Here is a 27378-nt window from a genome sequence, read left to right as displayed (position 1 = left end):
GTAAAAAGTTTATGAGAGCAGTATTATTGCAATGTTTTGTAAAAATATTTTCTATCTAATTCATAATAAAAATGAATTAATTTTGTTTAAACATTACAAGTTTTAATTTTTGATTATTTTCCAAAGTATAAAATGAAATCTAATATCAAATATGAGCAATTCAGAAAATATTTCAAACTAACTGATATGGAATTTCATCATTTGTAAGATTTCAATCAATAGGAGTATTAATTGTATTTTTATTTAAATTTTTGTAGTTAAGAATTTGTATGAACAAGTGATCAGTTAATTATACTTTCTGTTCCTGTAAGAAATCTGATATAATCTTTCATTGCTAACATAATAAAAATGTTTAAAACTAATTAATAATAGTCCAAATTTTAAGTGTAAAATTTAATCTGAATGAAACAATTAAAACTCTAATAATTTTTAATTAAATTTACTATAAAACTATCTTAATAAAATGAAAGTTTTGAATAAAATGCTACTGAAGATTATTATTTTTCTCTAAATATTTGGATAATTCCTCTATTCTTCTTTAACAAAAAAAAAAAAAAATAATAGAACAATCCTTCATATTTAAAGTATTAAACAACAATGATATTTTCAGTGAAAATGAATTTATTTTTATTTACAGGACAAAGGTATTTGGATATCAAATTAATATAATGAAATTTCTCAATGTGCAATTTCAAATTGAAAAAAGTTAAAATTATACCTGCTGAAACATATCTGGAAAATCATAAACATAGGTTGTTCCATTTGACTGAGCCTGAAATCTCTTCAGTTGTAAATAATCTTTGGTCATGTATGGCGTCGACACAGGTAAATCGTGCAGCGGCCCCTGTTTGGGTCCCCAAGATTCAAATTTAATGTGTCCTGTGATTGGATCGGCAACTTCTTTGTACAAATTCATGTCTAAAAAGTACCCGCTTTCGTTCGCCAGGGCAAGTCTTATGGGTATACATTTTCCTGTAGGAGTTAATCTAATAGTCATTTTTATTTCTGCTTGCAATACCCTGAGTTTCCACAATCTTGGTCCATATCTCATAACCATTGCTCTTACATTCTCTGCAATCTGTGAATAATAAATAAATAAATTTTAAGTGAATTTTATTTATTTAATAACTAGTTTAATGAAATCACAAAAATATATGTATTACTCTTAAATGTTGTTATTTTGCATACAGTAAATGAATTTTATTATTTCATTAAATACAAAAAAATAGACAACAATCAATATTTTAAAAAATATTATAGTATATCCTTAATATCAAGTAATTAATCTAAAGAATCTTTATTTAATATCTTATTTAAAAATTACCTTGGCAGGATCCATGGTAACTTTTGGTACAAAATTTAAAAATATGTGATTACAATCTGTTCTGAGAGCCTGGAAAAAACAATTGTGAAGTTACATAAAATTAACTCTAATATTTCAATATGATATTTTCATATAAATTTACTGTGTATTATAAAAAAATGTAATTGTAAACATAACTTTGACTATCAGATAATTTGACTTAAGCTGTTATGAAATTTGTATCTACTACTTTTATTAACGGAATTAAATTTAGTGTAATATGAATTTAAATTAGTGTAAGACAATTAGTAAAAAATTAAATTTTTAATAGTAATAACTTTTATAACACCACAAAATAAGCAGTTTCGTGTAATTATTGGCAATGTTTTTGACATTTGTTTATGATTTATCACTAAATTTAATTCTAATTAACAAATCTTAAGACAATTATAAAAAAAATAATCTAATGTTAATTCATGAATGAATGCTATCGAGATAACAACAATTATAAAGGTGTTTAAGAAAATTGAAAATCATTAAATTTAATCATAATAAACACTGGAATAAATTTCATATACAATTAAAATAAAAACTTACAAGTGTATGAGTGAAAGCCACTTCTAATTCATCCATAGCTTCTAGTAACAATCTCTCCCCTTCATTTTGTAAATATTCATAAGAAGCTTCCTAAAAATAAAAACATTAATTCAATACTATTTTACTAATATTAAGTGCAAGTTATATAAAGTTTACAGTTGTTTTAATTACCTTTGTGATCAGATCTGAATGCCTAATGATAGATCGAATAAAAAATCTGAAATCTGTAACCTCTTGTCCTTTAGCAACCTGAATATTAAAAAGAAATTATTATTAAAATGTTATGCTTAGTGATTCATTTATTTCCTATTAGTTATTTAAAAATCTTTTCCAGCAAACTTTATTGAAATATTTTAAAATAGTTTTTATTTTGTTTAATTTATTGTAAGATATTTTTACAATTAATTATTACCTATTCATTACCTAAAATTAATACTTGTTTAAGTAAAGTAATTGAAATGAATAATAAAATCAAAATTACACAATTACCTTTGCTCTACCCAAATATAAATGCATTTTTTGATTTGCCGTAGGTATAGCTTCCAGATTATAATTACGAAGTCTGTTTATCTCCAACTGAAAAGCGAGAGCTGGTTCCAGATGACGATATATAGTATCTTCTTGAAACTGGAAATATTTGCAAAGTATTATTAAAAGTATCAATAAATCACATTTATACTTAATTATTATAAATCACACTATATACTTACATCATTTCTAGCTCTGAAAGTGAAATACTTTGGAAAATGATGCTGTAATAAAAGAAAATGACGTTTATATATATATATATTATAAATAACAACCAAATTTATTTGTATTGTGAAATGATTCACCAGATTATCAATCAGGTTATTTTATGACTAGTAAATTAATTTAAATACAAATCAACTTGGCTAGAAGTACACAATTACACTATCATCTCATGTTAAATTTAATAATTATAAATTAATTAATTTTAATTTAGAACATTCCAGAATAAAAGAACTGACTCGGGGCGGGGCTTGAACCCGCTACTTCTGCTTGCCAGTTGCGCCACACTTACCCCGAGCAAGTCTTCACTTCCAGAAGTATATTAATTTAGATATAACCTTACTGGTTAAACACAGCACTGGTTGGGGACAACTCCTACGTCTATGGTCTAAGAACATCTCCACACCAGCAATTATAGCCCGATCTTTAAGGCGATCATTAATAATTCATTATATATTCATCGGGCTTAGAGATGTTTATTATCAATATTTTAAAACAACTTTTAAACAGATTTTAAAAACATTCTTTTAATTTTAATTAATTTGGTTTTATTTTTAGTTTTGGTGTAAAGGCCAGAGTTTTAATTACTATTTTATTATTTTTTAGTTTAATTATTATTTTTAATAAATTCTTATTTAATTTTGCCTGCATTTTTTGAATCCTTAATTCCAATTTTTTAAATTAATTGCAACTCTTTTTTTTCTTCCGCAATATGACTATAGAAAGTGTTTTAGTGCTGTTTCACACAAAAGATAATCAAATTTAAATTTATTACAAATTTACGACCACACCTATGCATCTGCCAAGAGAATATTTTTACTAACTAACATTTTCCACTAGGTGGTGTTCGACTGTTCATGCTCGCAACGGACTCCTCCCAGAGGGAAGCCACTGGTAGGCTGCCAAGTATTTAATGTCACTAGTTATTAGCGAGGTTGAGGCCGAAGTTTTAAACACAAAAACATGTATGTTGGACATTCAGCGCCACTTTCCTGTAAGCCTAGAACTTTGACAATGGTGTTTGGAAAATCAGTGCGATCATGCTCGACATTCCAAACACCATTGTCATATTTCTAGGCTTACAGGAAAGCAACGCTGAATGTCATACATACACGTTTTCGTATTTAAAACTTCGGCCTCAACCTCGCTATTAATTCATGGTAGTTCTCGAACAAAAAGAAAAAAAAGGAAATGTATACTGAAATACAAGCAGTGCCACCTAGTGAAAAATTCTAAAATGGGGTAGAATGCATTGTGGAAGGCAAAAAATCGTAAATGTGTTAACTTTCTTATTTTTCGTCTCTGGTCCAAAAGTAGGGTATCATTGAACTCGTCTCAGTCCCCTGAGTTAAGATGTATACTCAAAGTCCCGAAATTCCATAGGGAGTAATCTATACAACTTCCTAAAAAAATAAAGTATATATATCTAATGTCGAATTTATAAAAAAATCCAGTCTATAGGCCGAATGCAAGCATCGGGGCATGCGCAAAAAAAGTACTTTTTAACCGTCCTCCTCTCCCCTTTCCAAATGACACCACTTAGAGACCGACAAGCTAGTACTAAAAAAATTAAAGAATATAATTTGACCCACTTCTCAAAAAGGTTTGCCTTTACTGCTCTATAATATCATGAAAAAAAAGATTGAGCTTGAAATTTATATTTCACAGACTTCTATATTCCTAAAATTTGAAATTTTAGCATCACTATCCACACTTCTGAAAAAATTAAATATATACTTACACGATGTAATACAAGAAAAGTTATTCTTCTGACCATCTTTTTCTTCAACGTTTCTTTCTATAAATAATAAAAATATTAAAAAATTATTTGTATTGATATAAAACAATTCTTAAGGGTCTACTAGGAATGAGTCTACTTAAATTCTTAAATTAACAAACAACAAGCTGGTTAAAATTAATTTTAATGTTTGTTCGAAAATATTAAATTTAATATGATAAAACAGAATTAGTATACTAAAAATTATCAGAATAAAGAAATAATATTAATATAAAAAATAGAAAAACGTTCATATATTTTGTAAATGTGTTTTCTGTTCATTTGCATAAAATATTCAGAATTAGTTTTATAAAAAATCAATTCCATTGAAGACACAAGAAATTTTTAAATTTTTGATCTGATTTATATCAAATCTAATCAGTTGCTTTTAAAAAATATTAATTTGTATAGAATATACCTATGCAATATACTTTATAAAAATTTTAATCTAAAATTGCTTCTTGTGGAAAAAGAATCAGAGCTTTTCTTACATAAAAAAAAGACGATAAATGCAATATAATTTTTAAATATGTTGACTAACTATCAAAATATAATTATCAAAAATTATTTGAAATATACAGAGTAATAGATAACTAATGTATTCATGCATTAAAAGTAAAAAACCAAAAATATTGGTTATGAATATTTTTGACTGCAATAATAGTTATGAATTAGGATTCAACTAATGTTTAAGAGATTGATTAACTACATATTAACTGGACATATTCATTCATTCATTTTTTTTATTCTGTATCTTCTTTATAGCATAAATATAAAAATAAAATAAAATTTCAGGTTTCAAGTTGAAAAGAGAAAGAATAGATTTTATAATTTTATAATATATAAATCAGTTATATGTATGTTTTGTTTATCTTTAAACAATGAATGACTTATTTATTTATTTACTATGAATTTTTTAAAACTTGTTACAATATTCATATTATCAAAACACAAGTAGTATTAATTTGACATTATGTTAGAAATTGCATATTCCTGAAATATTACAAAATAAAATTCACAATTAACACAATAAAATGGAAAAAACTGCTCTCTGAAGATGAATATATCCTACACTTTATTATTATTATTAAAAATCCATTAATTAACTATAAAATTTTAATTTTATTATTAGATATAGAATAGGAAATGAAAGTTCTAAATATTTATTTATTCTTATTTAATTTGTAAATTTATCATTTTAATAATAAAACTTTTATATTTAATTTCATATTCTGACCATAAATGTTTTGAATAATTTTTCCTGTTATTTCTTAAACTACTGAAAATATTTCAGAAATTACATGAACATTATTAAAATTATTCATTAACATGTTGTTATTATAGTATTAATATAAATATTAATAATAACAGTCAGATAGAACTTACTTGTCCTGCACAAAATTCTGTAAACATTTTGCTATATGTACTATCATCCTCTTCATTTTTCATAAATATAGCAACATTCAGAATATGCATAGGATCATCAATCTAAACAAAATTAAAATAATGTAATACATATCACTACAGCAGCATATAAACAATGAAACAAACAAAAGACTGAACTTATGCCATTTTACCGAACACCTAAAGAGTATGATATAAATATAGAATATAGGAATATATCAATAAATATATCATACATTGATAAATATCATATATCAGTAAATATAGAATGATATAAATAAAATTTATGTCATGTTATTTAACAGCATCTGTAATGTAACATCAAACTACATATAAATGATATTAGTTAGAAAACTTACTAGTATTTTAGTGGTTTAAACTTTATATAATAAACAGATTTTTATGTAAAAAGTATAAATATATTAAGAAAGTTCTAAAACAATAGTAATTAGTAATTTTAATAAATAATAGTTAAATACCTTAATTGCTTCACTGTCACTAATAACAGAAACAGATCTTTCTCTTGTAGTAAAGTCAGTATCTGAAAGACGAGGACTTGGAGGTAACGACTGACCAAGAAGAGCAATTAAATGTTCAAAATTCCTTTAAAAATTTTTAAATAAACTTGTTATGAATTGAAGCTATTTAATTTTAAAATAACTTATAATTATTGCCTTACTGTACAAATTCATCAAAATTCTGAAATGCAGCAATGACTCCCATTCTTTGACAATTCTCCATACTAAAATCAGAATTCATCCCTTCCTCATCCCTTGAGACAGTATGAGGCAAAGGATTTGACTCTGTCGTACGATTATGAAGCATTCTAGAAATAAATACAATTTTAAAAACTAATTTCTCTAATTATTGACAAACTAAATTCAATAAGAAAAACACCTGTTAGGATGAGATGTAGGAAGAAGAAACTGGAACTGAGCTGCACAAATACCAGATATCAGACACATGTGCTGAAGGCAAGTTAAATCATAAGAAATATATGCTCTTCTCACATAAACCTAAAATAAACTCATATTTTAAGTAATTAAGTTTAATATTTGTTTCCAATTTATTAAATAAAATAGTTCTCACTTCTAAAGCAGCTCTTCTCACAATTATATTTGAATGGTAAAAGAAATCTTGCAATACATCAAATATAGACGTTTCTGACATAATTAATTTCTGAAGATTTTCTGGACAGAAATCATGCCCGTACATATCAATAGCAGATAAAAAGATGCTTTCCATTTGATTGTGGCGCAATTCGTATGCAGGTTGATGTGCTGCAATTAATACCTAATACACAGATAATTATTCTTAAATATGAAATTTTGATTGAAATTATTGTGAAATTTTTTTTAAATGTATAAGAATGTAATTTTAATAATATTATTTATCCACATTGATTTCAAAACTACTGTTACATATGTTACAAAATTTAAGTAATTATACCTGTCTTGCTCTAAGAGCAACCTTAGCATTTTCAACTTTATTTAAACTCGTCAGATCATTTAAAATGATGGCCAGTTCATCGGTTAATCCTGGTTCGTGACCACATAAATGGTTCTATATTAATAAAAGAAAAAAGAACTTAAATCATTTTATAAATTTCCTCAATAATTTTACCCCAATTTTACTTACAATAAGATTTATGACAAGTTGATTCTTTTTTGCAACTTGGAGATGGGAAAATATCTTGCTCACAACAGCTCCCATATTATCTTTATGTTTTTCTCTTAAGAGAGAGACACATTTATCATAATGCCCTAGAAAATAAAAGTATCATAATTAAATTCAAATATAAAAGTTTTTACTGCTAAAAATGAACTCTTATTTATTAAACATAATTACCAGATTGAAATTCTCTTTCTACGGCTAAATATTGTTTCAGTAAATCCCGAACAACGACTTTCATTCGACCTCTAATGCCATTTCTATATCTCTGCACTAACTGAACAATGCCCTGAGTTGTCATGAAGAAAACATCTCTATCTGATCGTTTATGTAACAATGCAGCATAACTGTCTATAACACTGGCTATCTGCTGACTATAAATGGAAAAAAATTATTTTAGATTAAGAATCTACTTAAATTTAATGAGAAAATTATAAGTTTAGATTATTATATCAAAATGTTTATTATTTATTATAATTCATTTATTGCCAGACTTCATTAATGCATTCATTATTGGAATTTAAATATTATAAAATCAAATTTTAGAGTAAAAAACCCTGGTATAATATTTAATTATTTACTAATTTACTTGTTTAAACATTTACTATGTAAACAATAATCTTGTTTAGAATATATAAATATATTGAGATCCTGTAAAAAAATCTTTTGAAATAAATATTTTACTTGAAATTGTTGTTACATTTATTTACTGTGAAAATATAGAATAAAATATAATAGCAAAAGTAGGTTTGCTATTATATTTTATTAAACTGAAATAAATTTTCTGTATTTCTATTTATATTAATATATACTATATTAATTAATGTTTATCCAATGTCTTCAATAGATTTTAAAGACGTCAACTACATATTAAGTTACATGAATAAATTTTAACTTTGTAGTTTAGTTTATAAATTCATGAATAATCAAAATTTGTTTCTTTTTTTATTACATTTTCATATGTCCTACATCAGATACATGTTTATCAAAATCATGATTACATGAAATTCTGATATATTTAATCAAGATATAAATAATATTTAAATTATTAAAATTAAATAAACACAACTAAAGTTCAATGCTGAAAGTTTTTTGTTTTATGAAATGGCTTAGCAACATATTCAGCAGCAATACTTGAACTCAAGTCTTTGCAATATCATGATATATGCAATATCATGCAATTGCATATATTTTGTCAATAAAATCTGTATTACATTTATTTATTACTGTGAATTTTATCTCAAACATTTCAAATGATCCAAAATTACAAATTATCTACATTTATCTGGATCCATTGAATCCAGATAAATGAATTTGTACTGTATTCACTTTTGTATTCTCTCAATTGTACTCACCTGCTGACTTGGAAACTGAGCTAGAACAGAGGTTATGTTGCTAGAATACATATTCATTAACTTTTTAATATTTTTTTCCACATTTACTGGTATTCTTCCAGAAATTGATGATATAATCTCCTATAAAATAGAAATGAATTCAATTTGTAGAAGAAAGTAAAATAATAAATCATGTAACATACTTAAAATGCAACTTATGTTCTGAATTTTACTATTAAATCTATAATAAAATTAGTTGTATTTAATTACAAATGGTTTGGGTTCTTACAAATTTAAAAAATTATTTCATAATTCAACTAACTTGTAATTCTAGAAGAGGCAGGCTTGGATCTCTCAGAGTTTCCATTAAAGTGTTGACACTTTTTATCATTCTTGGAACATAATGTGGATCAGGTAATACGTATCCAGCCAAAATATTTTCTAATTCGGCTCGTGATGACTGAAAAACTTGATTCTTTTTACTAGCTGATAAATTTCCTTCTTCTGCAGCAGGGAATTCGCCTTCAAAAAGTTTGGCCTAAAAGCAATTATTCAATAAATATCCTAGTTTTGAAAAATTATTACATATTTAATGAATTAAGCTTACTTTATTAACACGTGAAGGATCATCTAACTCTAAATGAGCAAGAACGCTTCCTGCCTCCAGAACAGCACCAGGTCGTTTTGTAAAATTTATGCTGTCATCAACAATAAATTATTATTATTATGAATGTTTCAGTAAAATATGACTTATGATAAAGATTATTAAATCTTTATATAATATCATTAATAAAATTTTTATCTCACTATATAAAACACATTACTTATGATTTATATTAATCTAATTTTCTTTTATTATATATATGTATAACATTGATTTTAACGTAATTTTTGAAGAATTCTGTTGAAAGTTAAGTTTATTAAATGTACTCTAAAATTAAATTATTCCTTAAATTATTGTTTGCAAAATCAAATTACATACAATTATCATATTTTAAATAAGGTAAATTTTTTAAATATTACAAAATAAGAGTTAACTGCAATGTCTAAAGTAACTTTAATAAAGTTATCTCCTCAAGATAAATGAAGAAAAAAACAAAAATCACTAATCTTTTATATATCATGAAGAACATTTATTAAATTGGTAAATGAATCAAGTTATTTTGTCTAAAAATACTAAAAATTCTTACCATCCACTTTCACTGGTAACCAGTGTCATTACCATTTTCATTACTTCTATCTCAGCATAAGCCTGATTAGCTTCAATATGTGCTCCGTCATCCACTAAAAACTGCAGTAATTTCCCTGTTGATGGTGATCTAGTAAAAAATATAATGTACTTTTGAAAATTTGGACTGATTTTTATATTATTGTAAAAAAGTAAAATTATAGATCTGTTTTGAATATTTTAATTATTTCAAAATGTTCCAAAAATAAAATCACAAACCTATGTTAGAACCTCATAAATCGGCAAATAATTCTATTGAAATGAATTTTCAATTTTTGAAAGCAGAAAACATTTCTATTTACTTATGCTATTTTTCAAAACTTCCACTGATAATTTGAAAATAGCTTTCAAACTGATTTGGCAAATAATTTTATTAAAACTTATTTTTGTTATAAATATTTCTAAAGCATCATTGTTAACTTGTGTTATTAAGAGTATTTGCATAAAATTTCATAAACATTTGAATATGTTCTAATCATCAGTAAAATGTAAATGAGTAAATTTAATCAATTTTGTTATTATTAATATTTTTTTTTAATGCATATTGCCTAATTATTGCTAAATGTGCCATCATATATTTTAGATAAACCAAAAGTTTTTCTGCAAACCCAGTATGTATTTTAATTGCTTTGCAATGCAACTAAATAATATAAAAATTAAAATTTTGTTATTGCATGAAGATATACTTTAAAAGAATTATATGAAATTTAACAAAAATTTAAATAAAAATTAACAGAGAAAAATTTAAAACTATTGTTAAGATACCAAAACCACTGGAAAACTTATAAAGATAACAATTAAGTATTTATTTTGCAAGTTTTTAAAATTTTACTTGTGATTGTATTTACTAAATCAACATCAGTAAAAATTGTCTAATTTATCTCATTCAGATAATACTATATTAATTTAACATTATAAAAATATATATTAAAACAACATATAATGTCTTATTTAAATTAATCATTCAGTTCCACATTTCTTTATTTTAAAATTATCATCAATAGAATAGCAATTACTGCAATTTGTCTTAAAACATTATGTGAAATATTAGTTACTTCAAATCTCATTTTTTTTAATTTTCTTAAGATAAGAATTTACTTTCATAAACTGTAATACTTATAATTACTTCACCCTATATATTATTTATGATACCTAAGAATTGTTGGATCATTCTCCTTCTCAAACACACACGTCTGATTTCCAATTACAACTCGGTAGCGATCAACTTCTTCTTTAATGTAAGTAGTATGACTCAAGCAATCTACAGAAAGCAGAAGTCCTCCATCACTCATTCGATGAATTTCGACCTCTTTATATGAATTGTTTAAGCAGAGTAAATATGTATTTGGTCCTGATTTGGTTGCCTGAAATAATTCTGTTTGTAAATAACTTGAAAAACAATACAAATCAATAGGAAAATAAACAAACATCTTACTTGAACAATGTATTTGATTCCATCATAAATAAGTTCAACTTCTACAGTGTTATTAAGAGTATTTGCAGGTAATATTTGTCCTCTGGAATAATTAAATTTAATCAGAAAGAAATAAATATTATTCTAATAATTAATATAATAAAATCAGTCTAATCTAAAAACTTAATTATAAACTGCATCTATTGTTCGAATTTATATATTATCCTTATATGATAATTTAGAGTTTAAATATCTAAACTAAGGTATTAAAAATATATACATTTTATATATAAAATTTTCAAGTAAATTAGGATTGAAGGTAGTTATTATCAATTCTTTATATACAGTAACACCTGATCAAATCAGATAACTTAAAGAAGCAAAGTTAATACTTGACTTCAATGATTAAGCCATTAACTTATTTGGTCAGATAAATTTAAAACTTCCAATTAAGCTTACTACTTGATTGCTTATTGTTCTCTCTCTTGGTTCTTTTTTCTTTGGAATTAAGCACAAAATTGCTGTAGAGAACTTATCATATAGGAACACTTTTTTTGATGGAAAAAAGGCTCCTGTATGATAAGTTCTCTATAGCAATTTTGTGCTTAATTCAAAGAACAAAGATCCAATTAAGCTGTTTACTGAAATTTTAGTTAATCTAAAAACAGCTTTAAAATTTAAATTTCAAGAAATAAATAAGAAATCTTTAAACTCTTGATTTTGAAAATGGTTTAACTTACTTTTCGAGAGATGTTTGAAATTTATGAAAATTATTAAGAATTGTTTTATCTGCAACATGAAGTGATCCACATACAACTGCCAACATTGTATCAGGTTTTCCAGACTAAATTTACATTATTAAAGAATAAAATAAATATATATTTCAGATTTTAAATATATTAAAATACATATTTATACATACCTGCACTCTTTCAGCGATGAGCTGATCCAACCAACCCGTATTGATGTAATTCCTTTGAAAAGCCTCTGTTTCCAACAAAGTTATGAGATATTCAACAGTAGTACGAAAATCTCCTCTTATAGATAATTCTTTCAAAGCTATAACCAAATTTCTGTTTAAATAAAACAAAATTATTATTATTATTATTATTATGTTGGGTTAAGTGAGATATACTCGGTTAACACCAGTGGCTGTGTACTATGCCAGACCAAAGTCAAGGCATAGTAACCAAAACAGAAATTAAAGAAGTATATCAGTGTGTGTGTCTGTATTCAGAAATTTTCTCACAATATGACATGTATTCAATATAGTGGCCTTCTGTAGTGTGATGTATGTGTTTCTATTCAATTGTAATGTGCCCAGGCTTTTGTATAGTGTGTGTGGTATGACACCTGTAGAGGAGAGAACAACAGATTCAATAAGCACCCTATCCATCCTCCACAGATGCCTTATTTCCTGGGCGAGTTCTGTGTACTTACTAATTTTTTCAGTGCATGCGTTTTGTATATTGTGAGTGTTTGGAATGGATATGTCTATAATGTATGTGATTTTATTGTGTTTGTCAATGAGTGTGATGTCTGGTCTGTTGTGGTAAATTGTTTTATCTGTGATTATGGCTCTGTCGTAGTACATTTTGTGCATGTAGTTTTCCAATACTGTCTGTGGAATGTATTTGTAGTATGGTTCGTGGATGTCTACTAATTTGTGTTTCTTTGCAAGCTCTTGGTATATTATATTTGCTACTTGATTATGTCTGTGTAAATAATCTGTCTGTGACAAGAGCTTGCAACCAGAGGTGATGTGTTATATAGTTTCTGGCATGATGTGACATTTTCTGCATGTGTCATTTGTGAGTGTTGCATCTTTGAGTATGTGTTTTCTGTAGTTTTTAGTATTTATGACCTGATCCTGTATGGCGATCATGAATCCTTCCGTCTCCCCAAAGAGGAATCTCCGAGCTAACCAGCTGTTTGACGCAGTTTTGTCAACAAAATCCTGGGCCAGATCATAAGGATGCCTGCCATGGAGTGCCTTTCGACCCCAGGATTGCTTAATGGTGTCTATGCTTTTTATATGTTGTGTTGTGTCCATATGATGTGAGTGTAAGTTTAATGGTGTGTTATTTGAGTCTGCTAGAGTTACTGCTTTATGTAATTGTGATGTTTCTTGTTTATTATTATTATTATTATTATTAAAATAAAATGGATCATGATTGCATAAGATATCATCTACAGTAGTAGCCACTAAAATTGCATCCATGTTACTACACCAAGATTATGAATAAAGTATAATGAGTCTTTTCTCTACATTTTATTAATATTATTATCACTTAAACTGAGAAAACTGTTTTTAGATAAGAAATTCCTCCACCAGATCCAAATAAGAGCCTAAGCTAGCTAGGTGTCAATCCTGATTTCCATAATATTGAGAACTGTTGTCATATTATGGACATGAAAATTGCAATAAACCTGAAAACAAACAGAAACAGCAAGAGGGTATTAGAAGAATTTGGTGTCAAAGCTTGGTATAGAATATGGGAAGAAACTTAGCTTAGCGCTATGGCATAGGTTTGATGTTATGGCCCTACAAAGTTTTAAGATCCCACTCAACAAGAAAACTTTTCAGGTCTACTTATATTGTGAACTTTTTTTGCTTCCATAACTATTAATGACCGCAAGTTCTTGCAATAGTGCTCATTAATAGTATTAATAAATGCATGGTGTAAAATAATAGTTATTTAAGCTCAATGTAGCATTATATGTAATAAACTGCATTTTTCAGTTTATTCTTATTGATTTCTTCTATTTACTACATATATTATCATTACATATTATAACCATAGCTTAAATATTCTATTTTTTTACATCTTCTAAACAATTTTCAGTATATCAAAGGTGTTACAATTTCCATGGCTGATACTGTATACATAATATTACTTAAAATCTATAGAAGTGCATCCATAAAGTTATCTAAGTCAAAATATCTAAAACTTATTATTTAAATATTAATGTCTATTTTTGAGTATTTTAAAATATTTCTTGAAAATATTCTATCTGCCAGAAAAGTTAGTAAAACTTCATTAAATTCAAATACTTAGTGTTGGATAATAAATTTTAATTTTATACAAAACTTATACATATGCTTAAAAAATGTCATTTCAAGAAATAAATAGTTATATCAATAAGTAAATTATAATTTAAGTAATCGCTCTAAACACCATAAACTTACTCTCGAGCTTCTTCTCTGTCCTCTCCCCATGAAAAGCAATGTCCGAATTGTGAATCAGCATATTCGTGTAATCCACCCGATGCACTAACACTAAAGTATCCCCATACATTTTTATTACTTCGGAAATTTAATTCTTGAACCGTTCCAGCACTGGGTTTAAAACCTTCATCTGGATTCTCGCTGGTGATACGAGCAGCAATGACATGACCCCAAGGTTGAGGCCTCTGTGGAGGATTTTCAAAATTGATAGGTTCTTCTCCCCAAGGAGATTCACCATATAATACTCTAACATCTTTAATTCTGTATAATGGTAATCCCATAGCAATCTAAAAATGGATATTTATAAATTACAATTTTGTATGTAACATGGGATGTAAAATTTTGAAACACTATACATCCTATTTTATAGGATGCAAAATGTTTTCAACATTTATATCCTATAAAATACATGGTAGAGTCAAAGATAAACCAAACTTTTAATATAAAAATATAATAGTACAAGTACTTACAGAAGCTCACCTTCAAAATATGCATCTTCTAAAGCTATACAATTCTGCTAATGTTCATACATATCATTTGTCAAAACAGTACTAAAAATCACTTTTTGTGATGTCTTAAGAGCTCCAGTGACTATATCTTCCACCTTGGTTTAAAGCTTCCACTAGCTGTTCCCAGTCAGTGAATATCTGACAAAAAAGGCATAAAAGTGCTTTCCTAATCTCCTTACTCCATTGATTTGCCCCAAAGGCTTTTATCTAATCCTAAAACAAAACAGAAGATGAAGGGATGCAGAGTCTAATAAGTAGCAGAGTGGAAGTGGCTTTGCAGATAGAGTGGATTAAAAATTTCAGTTTCGTATAATAGAAACTGTTTCAAAAGTTTAGTTTATTTTTGACTCTCCTTTGCATAAGAATTTATAAAGTTTTAAGTAATTGAAATGAGATTAAGATATTAATCAACTACAGCAGGAGGTTCTGCATTTAAAAAAATACAAAATGTCTTTAATTTTATTAAATATTTAAAATTAATGTTTTAAATAAGATTTTATAATTATTTTATTTCAACATTAAATTTTATAAAAAAACAATTTTAGCATAAATTATAATTAATTATAACTATGCCATTTATTTATTTATTGTATTTTATTATCTATCTATCTAAAAATATACATAAGTATGTCAAAATAAATTCAATTTAATAAATATTAATATTGTTTTTTCTAATATTAACAGATTCCAAATTCTTTAACACACATCATTTTTCAAGTAAAGGTATCCCTTGACCCACCACATATATCAAAATCACATTAATCAAAATACAGTATCTATGTAAAGTAAAGACAACTGGTAAAGCCATATAAATTAAAACTTCTGCTATATATGTAAAAAGATTGCCACAATTAATTTTGAATGTTAATCAAATCCCATGTTAGGTAAGGAATACCTGTACAAATTTCTAAAATATGTATTTGTAAATTACATATTTAAAATATAATTTTGAATTGTAATTTAAAAATTTTAAAAAACAGATGTATGTCTGAAAATGTTTAAGATTTTTTTAAATTAAAATAATATTAACTACGCTTGGTTGTCAATAATACATAGCCTCATTATTTAGTCAAAAGTTGATAATAAAAAGTTTCATTGATAAAATTTTGATACTGAGTAGAGCTATTGCTGACTGCTACATTACACATCAAGTATTTGTGTTTTTCTTATTATACTAGTAACAATTAATATCAATGCTTTAAAACTTTTCATAAAATTCTATAAACAAATAATGATTAATTTTTATTATTTATCCATAAATCAACATTAATTAATTATCCTTTATCCACAAGTTTACTTCTACAAACTATTTATACATCAAAATCTGTATACCTGAAGTTGTGCTGCTGGCAAATTAACATCAGCAATCATTTCAGTGCAAGGATGTTCAACCTGTATTGAGAAATTTAAATAATTATTATTGAAATAGTCTATATATTAATAATTCTACAATTAGTATTCATAAATCAAATGCTTACTTGTAATCTTGGATTTAGCTCTAAGAAATAAAAGTTTCCATCTTCATCATAAAGATATTCAACAGTTCCAGTGCTTTCATAACCAACCATTTTTGCAAGTTTTACAGCTGACTGAAATAAAATAAAAATTCTTAAAACACGGTTTAAAAAATTTTAAATATTATATATTACATATACTGTCAAATCTCAGTTTATGAACTTTATTCATTACTAAAAGTTGTTCAGAAACCAGTTTGTCCTCAAACCAAAACAAATTTTCTCAGAAGAAACGATGTAAAATGGATTAATCAGTTCCTGACCCCTAAAACAAAGTCTTTTTTACCTTTTTAGCAGAATTTCATGCATAAAAATGCTTACAAATGTATTATATAGATATATAATATTACGTTATATATCTACATCCATTATACAATATAGATATATATATATATCTATATCCATATCCATTATATATATACAGGTACTCCTCACTTTACGACCAAGTTCCGCTCCAATGACTATGTCGTTAAGTGAATTGGTCAATAAGCGAGGAACTTGCGCCAAGAATATTGGATTGTTGTAAAATTATACAAATTATGCAACAAACTTCAAATTTATTCATAAAAAAACTATTATAGTACGCTATTAGCCTATTATATTACTATAAGACTATTATAGTATGCACAAGCCTATTATAGTACGCTTAGTGCGCATGTCACCATTCGCTATTGACAGACACTCAAGCTGAGAAAGGAAATTCCCCAAATTGCAGGTCAAAACTCGATTGGTCGTAAGTGTGAGTGGTCATTAAGCAGATAGGTCGTAAAGTGAGGAGTACCTGTATATTAAAAGGCCTTGTCTTGTGTACACACGCAACTGTATTAATTTGTTTTGTTTTATTTTATTACGTTACCTCCTATGCCATGGAGGACTTTGTCTGTTTTCCCTAAGGGGCTGTTCATACGCGCTTTGTGTGTTGAGCACCAAGGCAAGTTAGTCGTTATGGGGCTTCTAATGCCTCAAGTTGTAGAGGCAGTCATTCTGTACACAACTATATGTTTGTAATTTGTATTCATTGATGTTATACAATTGGCTCTCGGGTGGCACATTGTAGTCTCATATTTCACACTTTCCTGTCATTCTTTTCTTTTCTTCATTCTTCTTAACTTCTATAACTCTTCATATTTCTCTTTCCAAGGCTATACCTATTGGTGGAGGCCTTCTAATCCTTTGGTAAATGTAAAATGTATATTAAAAACAAAATGTTTTGTCACCACCAACCAAAACAACACTTTACAAAAAGTGCTATAAATAGAGACTTGATTCTAATTGCCTGGATGAAATATAACCAAATCAATCAACACAGATAAGTACTTTATCCACACTTTCCAAAATCTTATGTTTCAATTAATTTGATTTAAATTAATTAATTTTGATTTTATTTTTAATTTTAGTTTCAGTTGAAAAACCAGAATTTTAATTATTTCATTATTTTTAATTTTAATTAACTGGCTACCAAGTATTAATAAATATTATATTAAAACATTATTAATATATTATATATTATAATATTAAATTTTTGTTATTTAATTTGAATTAAGCACCTTTAAATACAAATTAATGCTGTTTTTATTCATTAACCCTTTCCCGGCCAGGGTACCGATCTATCGTTACCCTATTCGTTTAGCAAAACGGCCAGGGTACCGATTGATCGTTACCCTGTTAACAATCGATTTTTATAAAATTTATCGACAATAGATGTCAGCACTTGACGGCATCGTCTTGTTTATCGTTCATTCTACATATTTTTGTCCAGGTGGTGTTTTGTCGACTTAAAAAATTTTAATTATTGGTTATTTTTTCTTAATTTTTCATTTTCTGATAATTTTTTATTTTATTTTTAGCATATTCATGCAATAATATTACTATAATAAGTTGATTTATGCTATAATAAGTTTATTCAGCTATAATATGTTAATATATCGTAAATATTTAAGTTATGACCTTCAGTTCTGATATTTTATATATTTTTTTTAATTTTTAATTTTTAATTTTTTTTTAAATCTAAAATATTAGCAAATGTTACATCTATTGCTATTGGTAATCATATGTTTATAACAAAAATATATAGTCTTGTTTGATATGAAATGAATAAAGTATATTAGTTAATTATATTAAATGAAAGCAGAATAAAGTTCAGATTTCAAACAAATGTTTGATATAATGTGCGATAATTTTACAACGAATAAACGTACGTGCATAAATGTAATATCAAATTGTACAGAACAATATTCTACGTCATTCTGGCTCAGTGACAATAAGAATAAAGTAACCAGACAATGTTAATTTTGACAAAAAGTAACAAATTTTCAAGTTTGAATGTCAATTATCATATATTATTTTTTTTTTCTCATAAATTTTTCAAACAAACTTTATTGAAAAATGTCGTATTTAAAACTAACTACATTGATAAATATATGTGATTTTTTTCATATGAATCAAATAATAATTTAATTTTTGGTAAATTTTTAAAATAATATTGCCTGATTTACCTATTTTGACCTTGGCCGTTTAATTTGAATTAAGCACCTTTAAATACAAATTAATGCTGTTTTTATTCATTAATTTGATTTAAATTGAATTGCGATGCATACCGAAAAATGCTAGTACTATCTTACTCGCATGCACATCAAAATCTAATTTGAATATCATCATCATCATCAATGGTTTGTGTTGTGATGTCTAATGCTGTGAGGCAAATCTCGGCGCCAATATTGAATCGGTTGATTGGTCAAGCTGTCACCTTTCTCTAATATAGGAAGTATAGGAAGTTGACCATCAGTGGCCGGCTTTGCCAAGTAGCTTGTTCAGAAACTGAGTTATTGTACGTAAACCAGAGCAAATATGGTGGTCAAAATTTTGTTCGTAAACCGAACTGTTTGTAAACAGAAGCGTTCATAAGACAAGGTTTGACTGTATATGGTAGTATAGTATATATATAATAATAATAATATATATATTTGTTTAAAACATCTACACATATACACATATACCCAAAACCAATAAAAAAAAAAAAAATAAAAATTGAGATTAAAAATCCACATAACTGAATATGTGCATGCTTTAGACTACTGGAAGCTTGTGAATTTAAATTTTTTCTATTATTTGTTTGATTCTGCATAAGCTACTTAATGATGTTCATTGGAAACAAACAAAAACGTTTATATTAGGTAAATATATTTAATCTTTTTACCGGTTTTGGGTGTGTGTGTGTTTTTATTCCATACAACCAATTTTTGAAGTAGTGAATATATACAGCAGTGGCATGCCATCATTGGAAGCGATGGAAGCGCCGATTCCACCCTCCAATGACCTTCCCTTGTATTTTATAAAATATAAATTTTCATATTTTAACGTACTTTGCATTAATTAAAATTAATATTTTATTATAACTGCATTATGTATCTTTTACAAATTTCTATACTACATGTGAAAAAACGATAAGATTGCTATTTTATATTCGAATAATTCAGTGGCGGAAGGAGTGTCGAAATTGGGTCAGTTTCCAATCAGCCAGATTATATAGGCTTATTGGCACATGCGGTATTACAAAGCACCAACCTCATCTAGTTTAGCTGGTAGAAGCAACACACGCATAAAGCATCTAATTTTATATCCCGGACCGGTTCTGAGCTGTTAGCCTCCTGCCTGCTAGATATTCGGCCGCCCTCGCTCGATTATGTGAATCATGAGTAGACTAGATCAACGGCAGACAACCCCAGGCCCGCGGGCCAGCTACGGCTCGCAAAAAGTTTCTATCCGGCCCGCGAGATCTTTAATAGATTATTAAATTGGAAAAGTAACTAATTAATAGTTATTTTTCCAATTCTTTGTAATTTTCGAAAACGATAAGAGAAATAAATGTAGTAATTAACTTTTTTATTTATTTCATATTTGCAGACTAAAAAAATTACAAGTCACAAGAAGGCGTCAATTAACTACTAACGGCCCGCGGAAAAAACGTAAAATTTATTCTGGCCCATGTTATAAAAAAGGTTGCCCACCCTAGACTAGATTTATAACTTAACCCAACCGATAGGAGTTTACTGGCATGTTTTTATGATAGTTCTGTATAGTTGACAGGAGTTTAAAAAAAATCCATTAAAATATTTGATATATTTATTCTGCATTTAGGCTGTTCTCCCATCTTATATTACTTACGGATTTCAATGTTAAACCGGTGATATTACGATTTAGTATGTCCCATCTGTAAGGGGATGCAGAAAAAACGTGTACAATTCTAGTACAGTGTTAAAAAATTAACTGTTACTTTGGCAGCATCATTTAAAACCAAATTTAATGAATGAGACTGTACAATGATACAAAAAAAGCTCTAGAATTTATTTTCTTTAAATTTACGATTTATGTATCGGTTGTCATAAAAATTTCTTTCCACTTCTTTCCCAAGACTACAGATATTCAAGTACAAAGTAACCGGTTTCGACTTATTTCTACTTAAGAAGTAGTTAAATAATTAAGCGATTAGGGAATTAGAAACATAAATAAAACCCTGATGAAAGAGCTGAAATTTTACTTAAACAGAAGCTTAACTGAACCAATCTCTTGCCGAGTACAGTGGGGTCTGATCTCTTCATAATATTAGATGTAATAAAGACAGAAATTTTTCCAGTTCAATGAGAGTGACCGAAAAGTTGTAAATTTTGGAAATTTTCGTGAACACTCGGTCCTAAAACGAATTAGTTAGAAAACGAACAATGGACAATCTGTTAAGTTTAATATATTTAGATTTTTACAGCTATGGTGAGAAACGTTTAAAATTTACAACAACCCTGTCACATCCTTTGAGATATACTAGTGATGTGACAAAAGAGGCATTTGACATTGACTGGTACCGGCACCCTCGGGATTTGGCATGCACACACCTACCTGGACCATCTCTGATTCCATTCATTAGCCACTCATAGGGAGCTATTTCACTAAGTGGATTGTTTTAAGATTTAAAAAGTAAAGAATATTTTGTTATTTTTATGTACGTTTCTTCACAAAGTTATATTTAATTATAAGTTTCATTAAAAGTATATTCATACAATTGAAGAATTTTTTGTACTAGGTATGTATATTCATAACACATTTTGTTTTACCAAGTAAGTTTTTCTGATAATTTTAATTTTAGCCCTTATTCGCATTTTTCACCAGATGCTCGCCCTCTGGTGTTTAAAAACAAAACTATTCTATCTGGGTTGTTTGATTAATTCTTGTGTATTATCAGCAGTAAAGATGAATAACAATAGAAAAAGCAAAGCTTTCTGTTTCGTTCCAAATTGCAATTTCAAAGATTTACGGGAGCCTAATATAAGTTTTCATCTATTCCCACACGAAAAACAGATGATTATTCGGAAATCAGTCGGTTATATTTATGAGCTTCTCCGAATTGTGAAAGAGTGAATTAGACTTAAGAATTGGCAGTTTCCCGATTGTCCAACTTTACACGAACAAGTTATGCTGTCAATTTTAAAAGATATTTTCTTAAAGTTAAACTGCCAGTTATTTTGTGTGGGACACAGGGTCAGATTTAAGCATTTCAAAGCCCTAAGCTGAATGTAAGTGCCCTTACCAGCCCTTCACAATTTTAGAAGTCAATCATAAAAAGAAAAGAAATCAGACTATCTCTCTGATTCAATATGGTTATTGGAAGAAAAAGATATGAGGTTTCACTAGTCTTCTGTTTTATAACTGAATTTAATTAAATTTTTATACACATTCCTTTAAAAATCTTTTTTTTAAAAAAATTGATAAAACCAATTTTAAAAAAGACCTTACGTTAATTCTTAGAAAAAAAATTAACGAAATACTATACAAAATAAAAAGTAAAGTATATTTTGTTAATTTGTAAAAAAAATGTTTATTACAAAATTCGACTTTAATTTTTTTTTTGTACAAATGTTTGAGGCTCCTTGAAAGTCAAAGCAATTTACATAGCTTTTTACTTGTAAATCTAACCCTGATAGGACAATATCAAAGCTGATGTTTTTAACACAAAGGGCACAAATATGTATAGAACGATCTCGCTCACTTGCTTCGATACCACATAATGACGTATCCCGCTAGCAATAATTGTTCTGCTACTATAAAATTTCTGATAAACAGCTACAAGCAGCATATATCATTATATCGGGCAGTAATATATGATTAATTTTACATTACTAGTTACAAGCGACCCAGATAAAGTAGCCATTTTGTAAAAATTCAGCACCCTCTATAGTTCATGAAAAACACGAATATCGTGGCTAGTGATTAAAAAATTTATTTTAAAAAAGTTTTGGCTCAAGACCATATAATGAAAAAGAAAACATTATTAAAAGAGAAAGACCAATGCCTAAATTAAATATAAATACGTCAACAAAAAAATTTTGACATTTTGACGATAAAATTTATCACAAATGACGATTCTTTCGTAAAATTGAAGCAATTTGGAAATCAAAGTGGAATAGAATTTAACATTGGTAGACAATATAAAATAAATATTGAAAATTATAACAAGATAATTACGATTAATAGATATATCTAAATTAATAGATGTTATATGTTTTTTCTCAAAGCAAGAATTGGCATTTAGAGGGCATAGGGAATTTGTTGAATCTAATAAGAAAGTTCAATATAATTACCTCTGTTATTTATTAAGTACATCAGATAATCTATTAAAAATACATTTAGAGAAGTACACGGTTTTTACTGGCTTATCGAACAAACGAATACGAACGAGCCCTGACGCGCAATTAATTGATTGCCCCTGTAAGTCGGCTTCTTACAGAAACACAGCTTCCCTATCATCAAATGTCACGGCACACCACTGATATATAGTACAGTCTTGCTGAGACGTATGAACTGAGAAGGTGATATAAGTTACCAAAAACAATGAGTTTTATGGCATAATGATGATGCTAGTATAAACAGCAGAATTTTTGTAAAGGTATTATATGTGCAAATTCATATACTTGTTAACTACATACCAATAGTGACTATTTCTGTTTGTAGTTAAATTTTAATTTTAAAAAAATATTGACTATTCAGCGGCTACTTTCGAGTTAGTGACATTTGTTTGGTGGAATTTTGCAGTGGCACCTTAGAAAAAGGATCTGATTGATGCTATTATCGAGTGTCAGCAGTAAATGACTTATTTGATCCTAGTGTTAAGTTATAAAGAAAGAAATTAATTATATGTATTTTTTTTTTAACAACACAAATCACTTTAAAGAATTTTTAGTTATCAAGAATTGAGTTTCTGGGACTCTACTGTATTTGTTTATATCATTTAATTGAAAACAAGAAAAATATTCTGAAAAATTTATTAATTAGCACAGAATTAGTAATTGTAATTCTAAAGATTTTTGAAATTTTCATTGGATTATTTTAGAGATAAAAACAATCTGAAATGGCCAAGGATTTGAATAAGAAGATTTTTCTTTTTGGATGATTTCCAGAATTTAGAATGTAATCATTATACCATATTTTAAATATATGGAAGAAAAAATTATAAAGAATCTGTAAATTATATTTACTTTAAAAATTTGTATTACATTGGCACTAACTTTTTAAACACAATATATTGGGTAGGCTCAGAATGTGACTAAATTGGCTATAAAAGTATGAAAAAAAATAATATTTAATTATTTCTGATTGGTTCATATCTATTATAAATTTCTGAAGTTTTTAATCTTTACTTTTTCACAGCTGTAATAAAGATAAATATGTTTTGCTTTCAAAAAATTATTTTGTAATCTGATTACGATTGTAATTCGATTAATTAACCTACGTAATCTTCAAAAAGATGCCAATTTCATATATAGAACTACATAATTTGCAATTCTGTTTTTATATAAATTAATAAAATAAACTAGTAACCAAAAACTGGTTAAATTAATCACAGAATTAACATCACTATTTTGAATTATAATTCTTAAGTTTTAAATACATATCAAGCATAATTCTATCTAACAAAACCATATCATCTATATATGTTATCTTATATAATTACTACTACAAAATAAATTATTTTTTTGCTAACTTATATAAAATCTTAAAATAATTTGATATTAAATTTGGCCAATACATCGCCAACTGCCATAAATAATCGGGTTAACTTTTGGATATAAACAATCAAAGATTAGAAACTAAATTTGGCACTTGAGGTAGGCGTTAGGTGCCATCTCTTATTAAAATTAAGAGATTTTATAATATTTTAATAAGAAATGGCCCCTAATGCCTACCTCAAGTTCCAAATTTAGTTTCTAATCTTTGGTAGTTTATATCCAAAAGTTAGCCCAATTATTTATGGCAGTTGGCGATGTATTGGCTTAATATTATCGGGTTTAGTACGATGTTTATTTGTAGATATTAAATTTGGTATATATATAGAATTTCTAACAGTTTTATATAATTAAATTCATAGATTCAGAAAACTTTGAAATAATTATTCAATATACAATTTATAATTATAATTATTATTATTATTATTAATATGTATAATTTCATCAATTCACCTTTTCCATTTGTTCAAATATTTCAGCCTGTGCAATCACACATGGTGCTTCCTCAATAATTTTCTGATGCCTCCTTTGAATAGAGCAATCGCGACCAAACAGTGATATTGCATTGCCATACTGATCTGCCAAAAGTTGGACTTCTAAATGTCTTGCACATGCAGCTAACTTCATAATAAATATAGGAGAACCTGGCACTTCTGCTTGAACCTAAGACAGATGATAAGTAATAATTAAAGTATTTTAAAATCATAAATAAATTTAAAAAACAATGACATTGATAAGTTTACAAAAAATTTATTAAAATTTTTTTATTATAAAATAAAATTGATGATTTAGATTAGAATAAAATAATTTATTAGAGTGGATCAGGGGAAGATGCCTAATTTTTGTTATTTTCAAACGATGATGTCAGATATTGTCATGTGTCTGTATGATGGATTGTTGGGCTAATATTGAGTGCACAAAGCTGTAGTTGGCTACCATTACCACATTTTCTACATCTGAGAAGAATAAAAGCAATGTTAGAATGAAGTTTCCTGTTGTGAAATGTTTCTAGAGTAATTTTAAAACTAAAAGTTCAAATAGAATTTATTAAAAATTGCAAAAAACAATTAATGTGTGATGTAGTTAAAGTTTTAAAGTTTCCATTGTCAGCTACCACTGATCCCGATCGAACATGCTAGAACACATGACTCCACTAGGCATCTTACCCTGACAAATGGGAAAGATGCTACATTTTTCTTGGGATAGCATACCTATTTTTAATGAATTTTTGTTTTCTCATTTTATTGCAGGATATGCAAAGAAATTATATAAGGACTTCTCAAAAAGATTCCTGGACTGAAGAAAGCTTTCAGCTAGCTATAGAGCTAGTTAGAATGGGCAAGATGAACTTAACAATACTTATACTGTGTTGTTACACTTACTATAAAATACTTTGTACTACTTATGCAATAAATTAAATTTGGATAAGATATAATTGGATAAAATTAATTTTCAAATATTTGTTATCTTACTCCAATCCTTTAGGCATCTCACCGGATACTCGGGGTAAAATGCCTAAAAATGACAGAGAGTAGAAAAGTTGTCATTGCAAACAGAATACATAATTAGTTTTGATATACTCCAAAGTTTTATTTAAAAACATATTCAAGAATATGATATTTTTGTTAGAGGCCTCCAAAACTCAAATTATTGCTATAATTTCCTTCATAAGCAAAATGTTACGCATCTTTCCCTGATCCACTATATTATATATCCACAGTGGCAAGGGTCTAGAAGAGCCATGTGTGGCTCTTCTGTTATAGCTCCTATATACTCATTCAATTTCTTTTTATGAACTTTATTATAATTACACAAATATAATACTTTTGTAAGTTTTCTGATTATTGGTTAGTCACAAGAAGTTAAAATCTGAAAATGCTTAAATTAAAAAATTTAGAAGTATCTTATCACTGTGTTTTTAATAAATTGTAATTTAAATTTCTTCCAATATAAACAGAGGGTTAAAACAGTCCTATTGTAGAGATAATTAGCTAATTTATATAATAATAATCAACATATCAATAAAATCTTATATACTTATCTTATAAGATGTAATTATGTAATAAGAAATATTTATATTAAAACAAACCTGTCTAAACATATTTGGAAAATCATCCGAACTTTCAGACTTTCGAATTCCCTTTCCTCCTCCACCTTCTGAAGCTTTAATCATAACTGGGAAACCAATTTCCTGAGCAGCCTGTTCATTAAAAAATAGTATTACAACATTTATCAAAAAATATAAATGTGAAAACACTTAAATTTCTTGTAAAAACCAAATTTATATGGTTTTAATATTAAATTTAAAATCACTAAGATAAAATTTTTCGTAAACATATGACTAACTTTTAAAGCTTCATCTGCATCTGTGACACATCCCTTTCTATATAATTCCTGATGTATCTTGAGCTTTTTAGTATTCAAATATTTTTCATCCCAGTCAGCTAAAAGTCCTAAACAAAAAAATAATCATTTTTCTTCATATACTTATTGACTTTTTACTTTTAAGTTGTTCCATTCATCAGGTCAACATACAAAAAAACATCACATTAGTTATAAGAAGACAGTTATATTCAATTCACTCATATGTAGTAACG

At 27.1% G+C, this 27378-nt stretch overlaps 1 protein-coding gene across 1 annotated transcript in view; it reads right to left on the bottom strand.

Annotated features, from left to right (window-relative positions):
- ACC (acetyl-CoA carboxylase) overlaps nt 1-27378 on the bottom strand; it is a 79322-nt gene that overhangs the window by 11693 nt on the left and 40251 nt on the right. Inside the window, 29 exon segments of the mRNA XM_067273107.1 lie at nt 719-1078; nt 1325-1393; nt 1901-1990; nt 2072-2149; nt 2390-2527; nt 2611-2652; nt 4392-4448; nt 5814-5915; nt 6311-6434; nt 6511-6657; nt 6729-6847; nt 6921-7124; nt 7281-7394; nt 7470-7594; nt 7680-7869; nt 8858-8977; nt 9159-9374; nt 9444-9534; nt 10027-10155; nt 11217-11428; nt 11500-11581; nt 12219-12322; nt 12401-12551; nt 14669-14994; nt 16549-16608; nt 16695-16805; nt 25235-25444; nt 26871-26981; nt 27128-27234. Of these exon segments, the coding sequence (XP_067129208.1) occupies nt 719-1078; nt 1325-1393; nt 1901-1990; nt 2072-2149; nt 2390-2527; nt 2611-2652; nt 4392-4448; nt 5814-5915; nt 6311-6434; nt 6511-6657; nt 6729-6847; nt 6921-7124; nt 7281-7394; nt 7470-7594; nt 7680-7869; nt 8858-8977; nt 9159-9374; nt 9444-9534; nt 10027-10155; nt 11217-11428; nt 11500-11581; nt 12219-12322; nt 12401-12551; nt 14669-14994; nt 16549-16608; nt 16695-16805; nt 25235-25444; nt 26871-26981; nt 27128-27234 (3989 nt within the window).

This window comes from Centruroides vittatus, unplaced genomic scaffold (assembly GCF_030686945.1).
Source record: "Centruroides vittatus isolate TY-2023 unplaced genomic scaffold, ASM3068694v2 contig_461, whole genome shotgun sequence".
NCBI classification, from domain to species: Eukaryota; Metazoa; Arthropoda; class Arachnida; order Scorpiones; family Buthidae; genus Centruroides; species Centruroides vittatus.
The sequence above is the reverse complement of the archived record's forward strand: the minus strand, read 5'-3'. Positions and strand labels throughout refer to the sequence as shown.